Below are 20,513 nucleotides of genomic sequence, written 5' to 3' on the forward strand. Positions count from 1 at the left end.
GTGAAATCCAGATTGTTCTGGGAAGGAGCAGGTCACATATGCCCTTGATTCCCCTACCCCCCAGAAGTGAGAATGTTTCTATATAAAACAGAAACACCCTCTCACGTTGATAAACTCCAAACAATGTGCAGCAGCAGTTAAGTGATACACAAACAAGCTGTAAAGAGAAACTAGGTGTGACGGGGTTGACAGCACTGGTGAAGGAACACTCCACACAAAAGCACAATGCATGTGCCTTGGGAAAGTGAGCCCTTGAACTTGCAGGACCATTGCCAACCTTTGGCAATGGAGGACTCGAGCTGAGTAATGCCAGTGGGGAATATGACTCACAGGTTTTGCTTTTACTTTATTATAAAAAATTTCAGAATGTGAAGTTCCTTAAAAGCCCTTTCTCAAAAAAAATCACAAAATGGTACAATTTGGGAAAACTGTAGTTTTGCGTATGGTAAAGGCTTTTACAGTCATTAGGAGAACATCCAGATCTAGAGTATAAGACAGAACTCTACCCTGAATAGAAAAGTGAGGTTCTCTGGCAGAGAAATCTACAACATACACTTGACCTTAAGGTTTAGGTCAGTCTCCTAAGAGTTCACCCATGGTTCAGGTTGCACAAACATGGCTGGACAGACATTAGATGTGTCAGTATATGTAAGGTACCTGGTCCAAGTCTGGCATTTAATAAGGAAAGAAGGTATGGAGGGAGGAAGGGCACAATCTGGTGTGTTTGAGGAACAACAGTGAGTGGGTAAGGAAGTCAATATCTGAATTTTAACCTGCTGGTGTCAATCTTCTAGGCTGCTATATAAACACTCACAATCAGGCTGCCTATTTCTGCTAAACATGGAGTTTATTGGTATTGTTGGTACAACTTAAGTCCTTCCTTTCCCAATCCCAGGCATGTTAACAGTCCTTAAAAAAGTCATGCTACATTACTTTGAAGGAAAATATTTAACAAGTTTAAGGAAATGTTAGAAAATTATTCTTATCAAAACATTTTTTCACTGCATTCACCTGACTTCTAACACGATGCCTGTCAATCTAATGCTAGTGTGTATGCACATCAGCCCGATGTCAGCTTTCTAAGGCAATTTCCTTGCAAACAGCAAATGACACAGTCCTGGGGCTTTGTACAGAGAAGCCAAAGGGAAGCCGAGGGCACTACCCACATGTTCTGGATTATCTCCCTCTCATGAGCAGGACCCAGTCTCTGATTACAGTTGCAAATGACCCCATTGGACAGAGAAAACACTCAAGAACACAAGCAAAGAGAACTGGAAAGCTTTAAAAAAAAAATACAAAGTCTGGCTGAGCCCTGCAGGGTGTCCTAGGTAGATGTATTGACCACAATGACCTTAATATTATGGCCCAGGGTCTAACATGGATGCCGGCATGAGGGGACGTTGAAGACAGATAAGAAATAGATGTGAGTGCTTCACCGAGACCTCTCAAAGACATGCCACTGATGTCAGGAGAATTCTTTGTGTGAAATTGGATCGGAAGCTGTCTCATAATAAGCTAACAGGGAGATACCTTGATTTTTCATATATCTAGGTTTAGAGTTGGGTGAAAATCAACTTTTAAGTGAACATGCTGAATTTTATAATGGTGGTATTCAAAAAGAAAGAACAAAAGAATGAAGCTTGCCTGAAACAGGGCATACTATTGTGTCCAGGAGAGCTGAGAACTGATGTGTGACTCTTTCCTCAGGGAATCCATTCCTGTTACTTTTCTATTTCATAAATTGGCCTGTGATTTCAGCTTCTCATTTTTACATCAGACCATACGGTAGGAGTTGCAAACTGAAGTGCGTATTTGCGGTTTATCATCCTATGTGAGGCCTGTGTAATACATTTACGCGCTAAATAGGAGGTTGAGAAAGTCCCAGCAGCTCAGCTAGCCATGGGCTGCCAGGGAGAAGTCTCTCAAGGCACTCAGCAGCGTTCATGTTCAGGGGCACCCACTTCTTCAAGGTTCCTGGGTGGGGTCCAAAGAAGTCTACCTGCCCTTCGAGGTGAATCTTCTGCTAGTTGACGCAGTTCTTTGTGATTCTTCGACTTCTCTCTACCTGCCGGATGCTGTCCGTGACATTGATGGTGACTTCTTTTGCAGACATCCGTTTAACATCTCTTTTAGCCTGTTAGAAAAAGTTTAACACTGTGAAGTGACTTTCTGGGAAATATCCAAAGATCCTGACCTTTGCACTGATCTCTTGAGATTGCTACAAACACACACACATGCACAGGGAGAACGATCCACAGAATACATACACATATGCTCCTCTGCACACTGAGTCTGTTGACTCTCTCAAACCCACCTAGACAGAGCCTGGCATAAGGCATGACTTTGTCGAGTGAATGAATGAATAAGTTAGGGCTTCTCAAAGAGCAGTGTGGGAGGTTTCACACTTGGCTTTAGCTTTGAGCTTTGGAGTCAGAGACTATGGTTCAAATGCTGACTATAATATAATTTCACTATGAACACATTTTTTTCTAACTTCTTTAACCCTTGCTTTCCTCACCTGTAAAATGGAGATTAGTAATCATGCCTCCCTCATAAGGTTGTTTTAAGGTTTAAATAAGGTATGCATGTAAAGTACTTAGCACAATGTCTATCACTAAATAAAAAACTTATTAAAAACTTAGTGAGCATAATAAGTAAAAAGCAGCATATACCAGTGTAACGACAGGAAGGGATGGAGCAGGATCTCTATGACCCAAGCAGACAGGGTAAAGGAATGAGTCCTGGAGCCCTTGGTGGCTTCTCAGGCTTTTATTGGGATTTACCAGGTACACGGCTGGCTAGGGGCACCCAGCCCCCAGCAAGTCTTCAGTCCTTCTGGGCTCTCCAGCCTTCTCTCGCATTCTCTCTGCTTCTCTGCTCTTCTAGTGGTTCTGCTCTACTGGCATCCCCGTGATGCCACCCTTATACGCACAGTCTTAGCCCAGGTGAATCCCATCTACATATGCCCACACCCTACTCCAGGTGCCCGCCATCAGGCATGCATTCAGGACCACAGGAATCCGTCATCAATCCTAATGGCAAGAGGGCAGAAAAGCCTGATACTTTTTTTGCTTACCCTACAACCAGTGATAAAAGTCCAGAATACACATTCACTGCTAAGCCATTGTAGGTTCTTCAACCCTATGTGCCCAGTCCCCTGTACTCCCCTCAAGAGAAAATAACTGTCACTAATGAGGGACAATTTTGCATCCATCTGCCCAGTACTTTCTTGCTTGGCATCAGTGTGAGACAGGCCTTGTGCATAACCCCCATGGTGGATAGACAGGCACAGTTCCCCCATCCCCAGCCCAGCTGCAGTGTTTGCAATCAGCAAATAGCCTCCAGTGGTCCCTGCAGGGGTGGTCTCTGCTGCAGACAGCCGCAGAGATTGCCAATGAAGGGGTAAATGTGAGGGCAGGAAGGCCTGACCATTAAAGCCCAAAGCAGGTCAGCACTGACCAGGCATTTAGTCCAGAAGTCCCTTTGGGATGCAGCTGGCTGAAGCTGTTGTCAGGCCGACACTGTGGCTCTGCTTCTCTGTCTGCCCAGGCCCCTTGCAGCCCTCCCTCCTGCAGGTGCCTGCAGGTTACTTACTGAGGAACGCCCTGTGTAATGACATCTCGGAGTCTGCTTCCTGGACTACACCACCAGTCTCAGAGCCGTAGGAGTGCTGTCATAGTGCAGATCTCCCAGGCTGGGTGAGAGTGTAGTGCTAACAGATGCATGTTTTCATACAACATGACCCCAAGCACAAGCCAACTACTTCATCTGTGGTACATCTGGTGAGATGGTGGGCTGTTGGACCACTGGAGGGAAATAAATTGCTCTTAGTATTTATTAACAAATGATATGCTGCTTTCTAACATGCCACATAAATCCTGTGTAGTAGCTGCTGGTGATACCCACTTCAGATCCCCCTTACTTGGCTGGTACATCACCCCTAGCTGCTGGGAGGTTGGCTGCTGATCACTCATAGTAGCACCCTTTTAAGAATTTCCCTCATCTGATTGGAGCCATCTTGACCAAAAATGTCAAGGAGGCTGCACCCTAATTCCTGGAGACAGCTCAAGCCAATGCCTGACAGCTGGAAATATAAAATGCTGGGCCTTTCGCCTCAAGGGGTATAAATCTCCTTGTGAGGCCATTTATGTTCCAGGCTCCCTCTGGGATCAGACTGAGGCTTCAGTACAACTGTTCAGATGTTCTGCTTCCAGGAAACCTCACCTACAATAATACTTTATAGGTGATTTGAAGGATCATGAGGGATAATTATGACCACATATAATTTTAAACTTATCCAACAATTTCTTGAGATAGGATTTCATTGCTTTTCTCTTCCTAGTCCCAGTGCCTGGCACAGTCTGAGACACAGTAGGATCTCATTCTGACTTTGGTTGAATGAATGAAAGAAAGAAAGAATGAATGAATAAATGGCCATATTATGAACTAGTTCCACATGATTTCCATTTGGATGTTATTGCATCAAAGCTTTGTAGATTGGGGTGTGAAGTATAGAGACACAGAAGCCTTAATTGAAATGAGCCAAGTTGATGGCCCCTCAAACCGATGGGAAGGAAGGGAGCCTTCTTGAATGGAAATGTAAGCTTTCTGAACTGCACAACCACTTTTCTTTAGCATTATTGGCAACATTTCACAAAAGATTATTAAAGATTATACACAGAAAATGCTCTGCTCTCTTTCAGGCTGCTTTTCTAAGCTTAAAAATCTAAGCAAAAATTCACTAGTTGGATGATTCATAATTTCCAAATCTGTTTGAGTCAAAGGCTCACAGAATAGTCACAGAATCAGTATGGTTTTAATCTCCAGGGGGTGTTTCTTAAATCTGTCCATCAAAAGTTGCACAATGGAGATGCCCAAAGCACAAGCTTCAGAGTCTCACAGGTCTGGATTTAGTGCCAGGCTTTGCCCTCTGGGAGCTGTCACTGGATGTTGCTTTAACCTCTGAGTTTCAGTTCCCTTACCTGAACAATGGGGAAATAATGCTTAATTAATTTAATTTAATTTTTTTTTTTTTAGAGAATTAAGAATGTCACTTAGCATTAATAGGGTGAACAACTTCTTCTGGTTTGCTCAAGACTGACCTGTTTTAAAGCTATGAGTCCCACATCCCAGGAACCTCCTCAGGTCCCAATAAACCAGGACAGCTGTGACCCTAATTATAGCTATTAACACAAATTCTACTTGGAAAATGACCATGTCAGTCAAACACACCAAATTTAAATAAAAACTATGACTTGTTCTACTGAAACAATGACTATCACTACTACTACTTCTAAATTACTCTAGAAGATAAGCGTTTGGCTACAGGACAAGCAGGAGTTCTGTATACTAATGATGGGCACAGAAGGTTCCAAGCATAAACAGATCCACTTTAAAATAATTACTACTGTGTTAAATTTAGCAAATTAAGCCACTAGAACAATACTGCATTTTCTTGGCAGTATTTTATTAAAGACAAACTTTCAAGTCTGAGGCATCGACAGAAAGGTGTTCCCACCCTTTATATCAGCAAGGACATACAGGTCAGTAGTTGCTTCTGTCTAATGAACACTTGGAAACCTCTGATTTCAAGCTCCAAAAACAGAAGGGAGAAAGAGACCTAAAATACCAGATATTTGCTCTCAAATTTCCAAGAAATAAGTCACTTTGCCCTCTTCTGAGAAAAGAGCTACACAGGTAGATGGTCACACCATTCTGTTTCTCAGAATATTTTCCCTTCTTCTGATGTGATTCTAGTCACACAAACCTTTCACGTCCTACCCTCTTTATTTAATGACAGGAAAACGAATTTGGCCCTATTGCAAGTATTGACTGAAAAGAAAAAATCTACACTTCCCAACTCAATGATGAGAGAAGCCTATTTGGCACCTTTTGCTTTTATGGTTTTCTGCTAATTCAATCCTTCTTCCACTTCTAAAATTCTTGTTTTTTGAGTTTTATCACCATGGATGCTTGTTAATGTGCCAGCTCTTGTTTGTCACCCAGTTTTGCAGCTTTTCTATTCTTTCCTTGCCTCATTTTAATTTAATACTCTGTGAATAATAGATTTAATACTCTGTGAATCATAGATTTTTAGTCTTTGTGATGCTACCTCTTTAATTAAAAGTAATTTATTGGCTGCCATTTCTCAAGGGTAACCACAATGACTGTGATAACTTCCTGGCAGTCTCAACCCAGGTGGAATTGTTTCAAAATTGGGGTTTAGAAGCTGATGATCTAGCTCATTCTCTGTGGACGTGACAGCATCCTGGCGACTCCATGGAGTCCCGGACTAGGAGTGCATCTACACCCCAGCCTTTGCTCACGTTCCCCCCAAATGGAAGAAGAGATATTCTCAGATCTAATTTGCCTCCACAAATATCTATACCTGACACAGGATAGTATGAGCCTTTCCACAGCAACCTGAAGACAATGAAAAAAAGCAAAAAAAAAAAAAAAAAAAAACAAGACTTACTGAGCTTCTGCTTTATCAGACATCAATTTTTTTCTAATTTTTTCTAATTTTTTGCTTCCACACTCAGCTTTCTGCAGAGGTAATCACAGCTAATGATCCTTAGGGAATGTTGCAGGGATTTTCTAAATATATACAAGCATATATCTCTCTCTTTCTCTGTCTCCTCACTCCCCCACCACATTCTCATCTTTCCTGGCCTTTAAATGTAATGTGCAGGGCGTCCCTGGTAGCACAAGGGGTTAAGACGCAACCTATAAAGCTATCTGCAGCCACTGCAGCACAAGTTCGATCCCTGGCCAGGAAGCAACCCAGGCTGGCCAGGGAGCAACCCACATGGTGCAGCTGACCTCTTCTGACTCCCCTGCTGCTCCCCTCAGCAGTGTATTTCAGTAGATCTGCCTGTTCTGCCTCCCACTCTGTCTCTGGTGAATCCTCTCACACATCCCCATACCTCTGCCTATATCCAAGTTTTTGTATGCATAAATAAATAAATCTTTAAAAAAAAGTAATGTGCATTATATATTAATTTGTTTACTTGCTTATTTTCTATACCTTCATCAGATTATAAACTTTAAGAAAGGACCCAGCCTGTTATGTTCACCCTGGTCTCTGCAAAATCCAACCCAGTGCCTATCACACAATAGACATCCAATAAATTATCTGATTAAGAATGTGTGTAAAGATAAATCCTCAGAAAGAAAGAGAGAATAAACCTCTGAGAACAGAACCTGTTTTCATTGTCCTGCCTAAATGTCCTAGGACTTTCCTGTAGGATTTCAGTTATATTCATAACTGTCCTTGCACCATCCCTGAAGGCAGCTGGGAACATTTTTATATTCACTTTTCCAATGATGCAGCTGATGACACTCAGGCCAACATGGTTTGGCTGAGCCCAGTGTCTTTAGTAAGATATTGACCCCAGGTGCCACATTCAGTCTCCCATAGCTCTGCCAAAATGCATTCTAAACTCCCCACCATTGGGTTTCAGGAACTGGGGTTTGGAAGCAGGAAGATCTGGATTTGAATTCCAACACAACCAAGTCATTACTTTCTTTGCCATGCTGGCCACCCACCACTTCTGAGTCTGTGTTCCCATGTGGGGAATGACAATGCATGTATATATTGACTGGCACTTCATAATGATGACGTTTTGAAAGACTCACTATTCATCTAACGGGTCTGCAAAAAAGCCAATTTGAACAATTTGAAGCCAAATCATCATTGCACTATGGCAATCACACACACACACACACACACACACACACACACACACACACACACTAACTACCTCTCCATACAGCCACATCTTAAAGATGATACCATATATAGTATGTCTGGGTCATAGTAAACAGTCTAAAAATGTTGGTTCTCTCTTATTCTCCCTCCCAAAAGATTAAAGATGACTTTTCCTTCTTTTCAGCCAAGTCCCACTAAAGGGAGACAGACAATAACAAACCTCTAGCTGTTCCCAAATTCCATGAATTTATTTGCTGCTGCTTCATGAATTTTTGTGGCATTAATGTGAGGTCAGACAGGAAGCATTTGACCTTAGCAACTCCACCAAGACCAGGAGGTCAGCCTTCAAGGCAGGGATCAGTCCAAGTCTCAGGCAAAACTCTCAAAAATACACTGCAGACCACAGCACTGTGTGCAGTGCTCACAGGGCTAACATGGTGTGGTTTTTTTATCTATCAGATACCAAGTGCCAAGAGGAGTTGTTGCTTTTCAACTTGAACCTCAGGTAAGTCAAACACTAGATAGGCAGTGGAACCTGCTTTGTGAAAACAACAGGACTCCTGCAGAACAGTCATCAATCAGATGATGGTGATTCTGGAGGGGATTAGGTGGGCGTGGAGCTGTGGGGAACCTTTCTACTTAAAGTACTAAGTTAGTCTTACTCAGTTAACATACAACACACCAGATGCATGACCCTAAAGTAGGCTCCAGGGGTGAGGGAGAAATATGAAGAAGAATAGTCTCTAGCCTGACAGTCTTCTACTTTTTTTTTTAATTTTTTTTTTTTGTTTGTTTTGTTTATACATGCACTGGGTACAGTCAGAAGCGCGGGAGGGTGAGAGAATTCACCAGAGCCAGAGCAGGGAGCAGAGCAGGCAGAAGGACCTAAGTGCACTGCTGAGGGGAGCAGCGGGCGGCAGGAGAGGTCTGCGAGCCATGTGGGACCCGCCTCCAGTGGCCGGGGAGCAGCCGGGGATCGAACCGGCGCCGCAGAGGCCGCGGGCAGCTTCGCAACCCAACGTTCAACTGCTGCGCCACCGGGGAGGCCCTCTACTTTTTTTTTTAAAGATTGATTTATTTATCTATACAATAGCTGGGGGATAGGCCAGAGGCACGGGAGAGTGAGAGGATTCACCAGAGACAGATCAGGGAGCAGAACAGGCAGAAGGACCAAAGACACTGCTGAGGGGAGCAGTGGGCGCAACAGGAGAGGTCTGCTGCGCCATGTGGGAATGTCCCTGGCCCACCAGGAATCAAACTGGTGCTGCAGAGGCTGCGGACAGCTTCACAGAGCTGCGCTCAACCCACTGTGCCACCAGGGAGGCCCAAGCCTGACAGTCTTCTAATCAAATTGGTTTTTCAGTAGACCCTTTAGATGAATAATAAGTCTTGAAAATCTTCATCTACATAAAGTGACAGCCAGTACATAGATGCACTGCGTAAGTCACCACACACACACACACACACACACACACACACACCCCACCTCTCCATACAGCTAATTGTTGCCTTCCTCTAGGATCACATTAGTGACTGTGGCATCCAAGTGCCCTTCTAACAGATAACCCTCTCTTTGTGTTGTCCAGTGGCAAAACAAATCAAACAAAAAATTCTTTTTGTTCTCTATGTCCTTTTATTGTCATATTTCTGCTTTTCATGGCTTTGTTTTTCATAGTTTCATGAACTGAGAAAACGAAAGCTCCTATTTACTTTCTAAACTCTTCTCATTTATATCCTATTACTGTCACCCAGGAGAAACTCCGGGCTTCTCCTATCATCTTTCCTTGGTCAAGTCTCCCTCTGGCCACAGCCATCTCTGTGAGCTCCACCCATCTTTGGACTGGAATGAGCTGGCCAACAATTGGACAGTGGGAGAAGGGAGGGAGAGAAGAAGGAAGCTTCTTGGCTGAGAATCAGCCCAGGCACTGGTTAATTCCTCTGGTCCGGTCACTTGGCCAAGAATAATAAATATGGAGCTTCGAAGGCACAGATGCTCATTGGGAGGCTAGCCACTCAGAGCTTCATCTGCTCAGAGCCATGGCCTGCATAAGCACTGCTAGCTAGCTCAGCACTCGAGAGAGTCCTGGGGGAGAAAAACAAGAGTCCTAAGCTTGAGGAAATAGCACATTCAAGTTAAAGAATAAATGTTTTGAGGCAGCCCAGGGTTCCTGAACAATTAATTAACAGGCAAGAACAAGCAAAGACAGAGCTCCTCCTGTTTGTTGAGCTCCAGGAAGGGAGACCAAGTCAATGATTTATCAGATGCTGTGGAGCTGATAAGGTCCCAAGTGACTGAAGGAAATCAAGCCCGAATAGGAAAAGGGAAAGCTCCCCACCGGGAAGCTCCAATTTATGAAAGATGATTTTTGTCACATTCTTTTGCAGGATAACACCTATTGGCACCGGGCATAAGATAGGGGCCAGAGGGTACTGATAGAGGGAAGGTGTGGCTTGTTTGATGGGACAGGAAGTGGAGGGAGAGAAGTGTTCAGTACCTGAGCTGCTGTTCCTCACAGTCGTTAGCAGTTAGTTCCCCTCATCAATTTTCAAAAGGTGATTGGGGCCGTGGAGGGCATCTATGTTAGAACAGTGCTATCCCCATATGAGTGGTCTTTAATAAAATTGCCTTCTTTGCACCATGCCAAGTCTATAAATACCCTATTCATTTATTCTATATTATCTGACTCCTCCCTCTCACCCCAGTTAAAATTGGCAGCTGCTTCAGAGCAAAGGACACATATCCTTTTCTACTCCCAGATCCTTGGCATTAGAACAGTGTCTGGCACCCAGACAGTGCACAATGAACAAACATTAGATGAATGAAGCCAAAGAGTGCTTCAAGGTATTTTCCAGGCTTCGCAAGGGTTACTTTTCACACACAAACTTGTTTTTGTCAACCTGAATGGGAATACTGCAATAGGCAGGTCCATGAGAAATGCACACTTCCAGAACAGGTTCTTCTAGAAAAGGAATGCTTAAAAAAAAAAAAAGGCCAAAACCATCAGCCAGGTGGCCTGATGATGTGTAGGCGCATGTGGTGAAATGCTGACAGGTTGTCCTGGGAGAGCAAGGAAGACAGGGAGAGGGGAGTGAGTACTACTTGAGCCAGCCTTCAGGTGCAGGAAGCCTTCGTCACAGTACCAGAGACAAGCCTGGAAGAGACCGGTGTGGCAAAGGCCCTGAGGAACAGGGAAAAGTGGTTTTCTTTGAGCACATTTTAGGCAGTGGAGAACTGTGCCAGTAGGAGGTAGTCCTGCTGACTGAAACTTCTATCAGAGGTAAACTTCCCTTGGAAACTGACACCTTAGTGAGCAAACTTTTGCTATGACCTTGGAGGGGATGTCTGGTGATTGGTGGGGTCTCTGGATATAAAAACCACTGATGCACTTCAGCACTTGTCTGAATATTTAACACTGAAGGTGTCTGCTCCCTGAGCTTATTTTTGGAAATGACTATAACACAGTCATGGTTTGCTGAACTGTGAAAACAAAAGCTGCATGGAGGAGAGGGCATAAGATAGGGGAAAAATGAGTGTGGATCAGGCCATACAACAGGGCAGAGCTGCTTCCTCCCTACACAGGCCCATCCTAGTTCAAAGGGTAAGGGCACAAATGTGGAAAGGAAGCCCTGCCAGAGTAGTCACCGAGTTTCTGAGCATAGTTCTGGGGTTCCTGACTGCCTTGGGAGATGGTAATGATGATTAGGTCTTTATAAGGCCAGCATATACACAGTAGGCCAGGCCAGACCCTGGGAAGGTCACCGACGCTCTCAAATCTACCCCCTACCCAGGACCTCCTAAGGGTCTGAGGCCCACCATGAGTTGACTCATTTAAGTGGGTTATTGCACCGTGTGTCTAAGCAGCCCCTATTAATCCTTACTGCCTTTCTCACAGCACTTCTCAGTTTACAAAGAGCAGGCCCATCTGTTCTCTCATATTGATGTTACTTCCACTCTGTACATAAGAAACCTGAGACTCTGAGAGACTGAGTGATTCCTGCAAGGCCACTTAGTTAATGAGCACTGGAGCTGAATTTGCGACAGGTTTTCTGGCCAAAGCTTAGAGCGGTAACTCGCTAACAGGATCCCACCATTAGAGGCCAGTTGTATCCTCAGAAAACAAGTAGCACTGGCCTAAGGAGATGGGGCCAGTAAGTTCTGACAGGGGTGAGGAAAAAGTGGGTCTAGAGTAGAGGGTAAGCTGTAAAGGGGTGTAGGCGCATGGAGAGGAGGGAGGAAGAGGTTGCAGGTCCTGAGCTGGCCCACTAAGGGCTGCTGTTCCCATGGAGGAGGCAGGGGCAGCAGAGGAGCACCTCCCAAGATTAGCTCTGCAAGAAATAAAGAATGGGGAAGGGTGCCAGTGAGGCGAGGGATGCTGTGACCCTGCCTCCTCTCCACTGCATCCTGCAATGAGGGCCCCCCTAGGAAATCCTCCCATGCCCATCTGGTTGGAGGGTCTGAGGCAAGATGCCAGGCCTTTCTCTATTGCACTGGTTTTCCCTCCTGCTCCCCATTAGCCCCAAGGAATGGCCTGGCTTCAGATTCGTAGCCTATGAGATCTGTTCTCACTACCAAGTTAGTGATTGCAGCAACAGAAAGGAGATCCTGGAACAAAGCTGTATTTAAACAAACCACACTTCCTTTTACAGTGCAAAGATCAAGGATCCATTTTCAGCTGATTCAACCAAATGAAACAACCCTCAAGGCAGGGTTTGTAGCAGGTTCTTGCTATATCATTTGCAATGATTTTCACATAGTTGGGGTGGAGAATTTTCACAGACAAGGTAAGAGCCCTCATTGCACCCTCCTGGCGTACAGTCTAGAGTTAGACCTGCCCTGAAGCAAGCTTTGCCCCCTCTCTCCAATGCCGAGTTAGTTCTGTGGCCGAGACACTACCTCTGTGGTCCGAAGGCCATTCTGTTTCTGGGTCAGAGGGCCTGAGCTGAGGCTCTGGGGGTTCGGGAACTGGGTTCCACAGCTCATCTTCTTCTCTGGGTTGGCTATTCCACCGGGGGCTGTAGATCGGGCCACACCATTGGAGGACACGCCATCTTCCAGCACACCTGGGAAGGAAGCAGAGGATGGAGCCGGGGTCTCACACACAATGACAGCAAACAATCCCAAGGGAAAAAAGCCCAAAAAGGGAAATAAAAGTGACCACAGAGAGCTATACTCTTCTATAAGCATATGTGTACTTTTACAAAAATGCAATCTTAAAATTATTCCATAATCTGGACTTTTTTTTACTTAATAATATACCGATGATACATTTCCATGCCATTAAATATTCAGTCATGCTACTTTTCACACATATCTGCCATTACGTGGATGTGCCACTGTTTACTTAACTAAGACCCCTAATTGGATATTTCTTTTCAGGTTTTCTTAATAAATGTCACTGTGATGGAAATCCTTGGGGTTAAAGATCTATTCTCAATTACTTTCTTAGGAAAAGTTCCTAGAAGCACGAGTACTAGTTTGAAGGATATGCAGAGTTTTTTTTTACATAATTCTATCTCAAGATGTTAGACTGAGCATATTCCCTCCCAGGACAAAAACCACGAAATGACAGACTGAAGGTTAAATAAGGAGCCTCACTGAAAAACAAGAGTAGGGCTACAGTGAAGAATATTGGATGAAGAACAGTTGGATGAAAAGAGAAAAGGCAGCCCAGGAAGCAGGAGTGGGATACCCAGCGGGAGATCACAAATGGGCTGAGGCTCCCTGACAGCCACCAGAGGCCATTCAGCAGTGACAGAACCACTGTGAAGTTGAGACATTGTGATATAGTAACAAATATATATTTGGTCTTTGTCCCCAAGAGCTCGTAAGACCCTTGTATTTCCCTGAGTGATGGGATGAAAGGAATATCTTTTGTTCTCACCAGGCAACTTTTGATAGACCCCTGGATAGCTTCAGATGGGAACTGGTTGCCAGAAAGACCTAGTCCTAATAGAGACTTGGAGTTGTCAGTTCCACCCCTTCTGCATTCTCCAGGGAGAGACAAGAGGCTGGAGTAGGTATGACTGATCACACCTACATGAGTAAACAAACCTTCACTATGAACTTGAACAAAAGAAAGTGATTATGGAGGTTCCAGGTGGGTGAGAGCACCACAACTCCAGAGACAGAACCTCCTGCATGCCAGATTTTGCTCTATGCATTTCTTCATCTCTCTGTTCATTTGTATCCTTTATAATATCCTTTACAATAATCTGGGAAATATAAATAAGATATTCCTGGGAGCCATTCTAGCCAATTACTGAGCCTGAAAAGAAGGCATAGGCATCCTGACTGATAGCTGGGTCAGCCGTGCAGGTGACAACCTGGTACCTGCAACTAGTGTCTGAAATGAGGGTAGTCTCATGGATGCGAGTCCCTAACCCATGGGGTTTGTGCTACATCTAGGCAGTAAGTATCAAAATTGAACTGAATTGAAGACCACCCAGCTGATGTCCAGACAGTTGAAGAACCAGTGAATTTGGGGAAAATACCCCCTGTATTTGATGTGAGAAGTGCTGAGTTGTAACAGCATGGGAAGAACGTGGCTCAGAGAGAGAGGCAATGCTCTCAAGGGCTGGTGACAACTGAGAAAGAAAATTCTGCCAGGATGACTGGCTTTCTGAAAACAGTGCCAAGAAACAGGCCAATGGTAGTTTCCATCCCTGCCTTCCAATGGGGTTTCTTAAATAGATGCAGCTGTTGTTCTAATAGGAAATTTCAGTTACCAAAATGAGTACAGAAACAAGACTAAACAAACCTTTGGAAAGGTCAATACCATAAAAGTGAGAACATAAACTCTATAACAGAGATCCCCCCCCAAGTATAGTCTCTTCAGAAAACTGAAGGAAGATAGCCACAAAATGAGGACAAGAGTGACCAAGGAAGTTTCAATTAGAGATATTTGAAATAACAACTTTAACTATTGAGTGAAAAAAACTAAGGGATTCTCCTGGGTGGTAGCACAAAGGATTAAGTGAGTGTATGAAGATGCTAGGAAATACAGAATCAAAATTCAGAAATTCCAATCTCAACCTAACAAGTGTTCCAGAAGGAGAAAGCAGAGAAAATTGAGAGAAAGCAATATTTGTAGAAATAGTAGTACTTCGGTTCTCTTCAGAACTGAAGAAAGACACAAAAACTCAGATTGAAATATCCTATTGGGCCTCCCCGGTGGCGCAGCGGTTGAGCGCTGGGTTGCGAAGCTGCCCGCAGCCTCTGCAGCGCAGGTTCGATTCTCGGCTGCTCCCCGGCCACCAGAGGAGGGTCCCACATGGCGCGCAGACCTCTCCTGCCGCCTGCTGCTCCCCTCAGCAGTGTACTTCGGTCCTTCTGCCTGCTCTGCTCCCCGCTCTGGCTCTGGTGAATTCTCTCACCCTCCCGCGCTTCTGACTGTACCCAGTGCATGTATAAACCAAACAAACAAACAAATAAATAAATAAATAAATAAAACATGCCTCTATAAAAAGAAAAAATAAATAAATAAAATAAAAAAAATAGAGTGAGAAAAAAAAAAAAAGAAAAAAAGAAATATCCTATCAAGTGCTTGGCAGGGAAGTAAGAAGAAAACCCAAACTAGACAGATTTTTTTTTAAAGATTCATTTTATTTATTTATACAAGCACTGGGTACAGTCAGAAGCGCAGGAGAGTGAGAGAATTTACCAGAGCCAGAGCGGAGAGCAGAGCTGGCAGATTGATGAAGTACACTGCTGAGGGGAGCAGCCGGTGGCAGGAGAGGTCTGCGCGCCATGTGGGACCCTCGCCCTGCACCCGGGGATCAAACCGGTGCTGCAGAGGCTGCGGGCAGCTTTGCAACCCAGCGCTCAACTGCTGCGCCACCGGGGAGGCCCTAGACAGATCTTTATGGAATGTCAGGATATCAATGATAACAAGAAAAACTTCACAAAAGGGAACACAATCAAGAATGAGATTGATGTTAGACTTTTCATGAGTACCAAAGAAAGTAAGATTATGGAACAATGTCTTCAAGATTTCAAAGGATACACATTTTAAAGTCTTTTGCAACATACTGCCAAATTTACCTCTGCTAATCTCCAATTACCCTATTGGCCTTTTGTCAACAGTGTATGAAATGGCAATACCTCCCAAAACTCTCCCTAACACTGAATGTTTTCTTTTTTGTTTCCAATCTTGGCCAACTGAAGAAGAAAAATAAAGTATCTCATTGCTTGCATTTATATTTCTTGGTTTGCTAGAGACATTATATTATTTACATTCCAATGGGTTAATTGTGTAGGTTTTAAAAAATTGTCAAGTCATTTGCCTATCTTTCCTTTGGGGTATTTGACTGAGTTTGCTTTTCATCAAACTTAAGGAAAGTAAATAAAAGTCTTTCCTAGAGTGTTGAGAAATTATTTGCCATGAGGCAGGGGTCAGAAGCACAATATATTTGATATACTAAGTGAGGACACCGGAGTAGATGAAGCAGAGCTGATGAGGCTACAGTCCCAAGATAAGTGAGGAAGCAGTCACCCAAAGGACACACATGTCCACATCTGCTCTGAAAAATGCTGAGAGGCTCTCAACTGTGGCTATAAAGTAGAAACCAGAATTCAAATGTTAGAAGTCACATTGGAAAATGCCTGGCCCAGAGCTTCCTGACAGACAGGCTCTGTGGATGGGTTCCTGACATGCAGAGAAATGGATTCTTTCAGCTGGCCTTGCCCCAAATCTTTATGCCCCCTTCCTACACCAGTTGGCATCCTTCTAGACCCACCCTCCCCAATCCTGCTCCACAACACCTGTCCTTAATCTCTGCTAAGTCTGCCACAATCTTCTACCAAAAGATAGTCCCTGTGCTGCCTCGAACACAAGTATGCCAGCACTCACTCAATCTTCATGCCCACTGGTCCCTGCAAACCACTGCCCCATGGGCACCCCTCAGGTCTAGGACTGATGCCAGTGTGGGCTGTTAATTTAGCACTTGAGCCACTGAGGTTCTTGTCCCACAAAGCTGTAAAAAGGAATTCACAGACTTTTTAGATAAGTAAGCAGAGAGAAGCAAACTTTATTCAAGAAAGTAAGAAAAGGTTTATTTAGAGGAAAAAGAACAAAAGTAAAGACTCCAAGTCAGTGTTGCCAAGGAGGGGCAAAGACTCAGTTATGGGCCTGTGTTTAGGGGATATTTAAACCCTTTTTTCCCTCTGCTCTAAAAATCTCATCATCCTAATTTATGATTGGCTCTTTTTCCTAGCGGCTGTTCTCCTCCAGGCAGATGTGCCCATTTTCCCAGCTTTTATCTTAGAGTTTATCTTTTGACCTCCCCTGTCCAAGGTCTCCTACAATTTACTGTCCCAATTAGCCTCACAATTTAGCCTTAAAATGTACTGCCCTCATTAGCCCTCCTGAATTTCTCTGCCATTATCTCAGAGGTCTCCCTTAGCTCTCGGGAAGTCCCTGCCTGCACTGTCCCTGAAGCTGCCTACTTAACCTCACTGCCTTGGGACTCAGGGCCCACACACCTGGAGAATGGATCTGGAGACAGAGCCCACGAAGTCCCTGGAAGCAGGCTTGTATGATTAGGGCTTGTATGATTTGGGATTAGAAGAGTTAGAACAGGATTAGTCCAATATTTGTAGTGGCCGAACAAAAGTTAGAATTCTAATTCTTAATTCCTGATCCAGGAACTTCATCTATTAAGTGGGAATAGCAATTCCCACTTTATGGGGCTGTTGTAAGGATCAAAGGAGATAGCATATATAAAGGTTCTAATATGTTTGGAACACACATTGTCTTTATTGTTTAAGGCCCAACACCAACTGCCTTGTCTCCTCATAGAGCCTCTCTCATTAGTCACATAAGATACATTCTTGATTTAACAGGCACACAATTTGTAACCATTAAGTGCAAACCCCTAGACCCCTGGGCCTGATAAACAAGCAGAGATGCTCAGATGATAAGCAGAGAAACAGGGTGGGGCACAGGGACAGGCATTGTTAAACAGTGAGGGTGGGGCGACTCCCATTGTGGTGAAAAGGTGACTGCCAGGAGTCAGGAATATGGGGTTAGTTACTGTAACTTCTGCCTGCAATAAACCTTAGGTGATTTTGCTGCATGGATTTAATTTCACTTACATTTTCTAGTTGCAAAAATAATAGACTCAGTATTAGAAAATTTGTCATAGACTAGTAGTAGAAAATGTGCACACAGAAAGCACAAAAGAAACATGTTTTACCTTATCACCCAGAGCTTTCTTTTGTTAACAGCGTGTCTGTCCTTCAAGCAGATGCTATTAACGCCAATCTAAATCCACCTACCTAGCACCTCCCCCCATAACCCAGCTGCAGCAATGTTGGCTATTGAGGCATGCCTGTGCCTTTCTCCTGAAGCTTCCATAAAAAAGCCCCCTTATCAGAGGGGAGGCCTGGTTTTATCAAAAGCAGACTGTGGTCAATGACCAACTGAAAGTGTGTGTGTGTGTGTGTGTGTGTGTGTGTGTATGGTGGGGGACTACAACAGTCCAACCTCCAAGGAGGACAACCATTTTCCCTTTATTTTTTTTTTAAAAGATTTATTTATTTATACAAGAGCTGGGGTACAGGCCAGACGCGTGGGAGGGTGAGAGGAGTCACCAGAGACAGAGCAGGAGCAGAACAGGTAGATGGACCTAAAGCACTGCTGAGGGGAGCAGCTGATGAAGCAGGAGAGGTCTGCTGCGCCATGTGAGTATCTCCCAGGCCGACCAGGAATCAAATCCACACTGCAGAGGCTGTGGACAGCTTCACAGTGCTGCGCTCAACCTGCTGTGCCACCAGGGAGGCCCACAACCGCTTTCCCTTTACTCCAAGGCAACCCATAGGATCAGGCTGAGGCTATACTAATTCTGAAACCACATCTTTGCTCAGCTCATTCTGCTCCCCTCACTCCCTCCCTCACAAGTCTCCTCCCAGGAGTGTCCCTAGGAGTTATTTGCACAAAATCCCAGCCTCAGTTTGGCTTCAAGAGCTCCCTAAATATACCCTGCATGCTGGATATATTCCTTCTGCCTGACCACACTCACTCTCCCCTCCTCTGCATGCTGCTCTGTCCCAGGACACTGACCTGAGTTACCAGGTCAGCAGACTCCTTTGCCCACTGGCTAGTCACCAGCTATGCAGGCGAAGTTGGAGCAGCAGCACATTGAGGGCAGGTCTTTATCCCCCTACCTTCCTCTTGCAGGGTCTCCACAGATGCACGTTGTCCTCTACACACTTTACTGCCAGTAGAGGGTACAAAACCAAGAAAAGTCCAAGATTTTCTGATGACTTCAGGAATAGAGAGATGCAGTGAAACAGGACAGGTCTCTCTTCCTGCCCCATCAGATAAGCATTCCTATCTGTTGCATTTAACAAGTTTGTCTTCTTGCATTCTAAGGAAAAGGAAGGGCATCCCTAAGAGGATAATAAGGAAGTTAAACATCAGATGTTAACAAAGCAAGCTGGCGCCCACCTGAAATCTCTGTGTGCCTGCATCAAATGGCCCATCTCCCTTTTGTTTTACTCCTTTGTATAAATACCCTTGCCCTCTGCCAAAGAGCAGGACAGCGGTCTTTCAGTCACGAGTCTGCTGCCCTCCTCAGTTTGTCGACAAATTACTTTCCTTCTCCTCAAACCCTGTTTCCTTTTATTGGCTGAGGGAAGCTGAGGCCGGTGTTCGGTATAGAGGAGCAGTAAGGATAGAGGACAGATGGCAAATTGTTGAGTAGGGAGTTGCAGATGCTGTGTAGTCAGGGTTCTTAACTGCAACTGAAAGAAACTGACTTCAGTGAATTAAAGTAAAAAAAGATTTATTAGATGGTTTGGGGAGCTCAAAGATTTTCTGGCAGGGCTCTGAAGGTTGAGCCACTAGGCCGACTGTCAAGGAGCAAAACCACAAGTCTCTCTACAGAGCTTGTCTCACCACACTCTCGACACTGGAAACTGCCCTAGCACTGCTGCCACACTTGTGCTAAAAAAAAAAAAAAGAAAAAAAAAGTGTTGTTTTCTGAGATTCAAGTTAATTGAGTATCATAATTTTATCTGGCAATGCTAATGAGCACTAAGTGCCCCAGACAGGGGGGAAATTGTTGTAAAGGCTGCAATGTTCTAGGCCTCAAGCTTCACCTGCACTCTATTCTCAAACCTAGGAGGTTTTATTTTACAGAAGAAACTGAAGTTTAACCCAGGTCCTGATGTTTCCAAGACTTGTGGTCTTACCAGGTGTTCACATTTGCTTCAAGAAAAAAACTCTCAGTTTGGCAGTTCCCAAATTTTAGGGTATGGAAGATCTGCATGAGGCATCTGTTAAAATCCAGATCAAAGCCCTTCTTATTGAGTAGGGGCCAAGAATCATGCATTTTTATCTCCACCTTGCACAACTTCAGTGATTCTGAGGCAGGGAATCTAAAGACTGCACTTTGAGACTCCTGACATAGAGCTCAATACTCAAACGGTTTTGAGGGTTGCAAGCAAATGCCCACCTCTATTTCCTTCACAGTGAATTTTGTAGTAGTAAATTGAAGGATATTTGTGTGCCCTAGGATGTGTCTTTTTTGGGGGATACCTTTTGCAAAATTTTCATTCTATTCAGAAGACAACTGTAGGGTAAGGTAAAAAGTATCAGGCTTTTCTGCCCTCCCGCCATCAGGATAGATGATGGATCCTTGCGGTCCTGAGTGCATGCCTGATGGCGGGCACCTGGAGTAGGGTGTGGGCATAGGTAGATGGGATTCACCTGGGCTGAGACTGGGCTTTTAAGGGCGGCGTCACAGAGACACCAGCAGAAGCCTAAGAGAAGCAAAGAAGCAGAAATCACCGGAGAGCCCA

At 44.4% G+C, this 20,513-nt stretch overlaps 1 protein-coding gene across 1 annotated transcript in view; it reads right to left on the bottom strand.

Moving 5' to 3' along the window:
- Window positions 1-2,023: 2,023 nt before the first annotated feature.
- BAALC (BAALC binder of MAP3K1 and KLF4) overlaps window positions 2,024-20,513 on the bottom strand; it is a gene marked incomplete at both ends in the record, with an annotated part of 59,682 nt that continues 41,192 nt past the window's right edge. Inside the window, 2 exons of the mRNA XM_084229462.1 lie at window positions 2,024-2,134; window positions 12,606-12,772. Coding sequence (XP_084085588.1) covers window positions 2,024-2,134; window positions 12,606-12,772 — 278 coding nt within the window. The remainder of the gene's footprint in view (window positions 2,135-12,605; window positions 12,773-20,513) is intronic.

Source organism: Talpa europaea (assembly GCF_964194135.1).
Source record: "Talpa europaea genome assembly, chromosome: 3".
Classification (NCBI taxonomy): domain Eukaryota; kingdom Metazoa; phylum Chordata; class Mammalia; order Eulipotyphla; family Talpidae; genus Talpa; species Talpa europaea.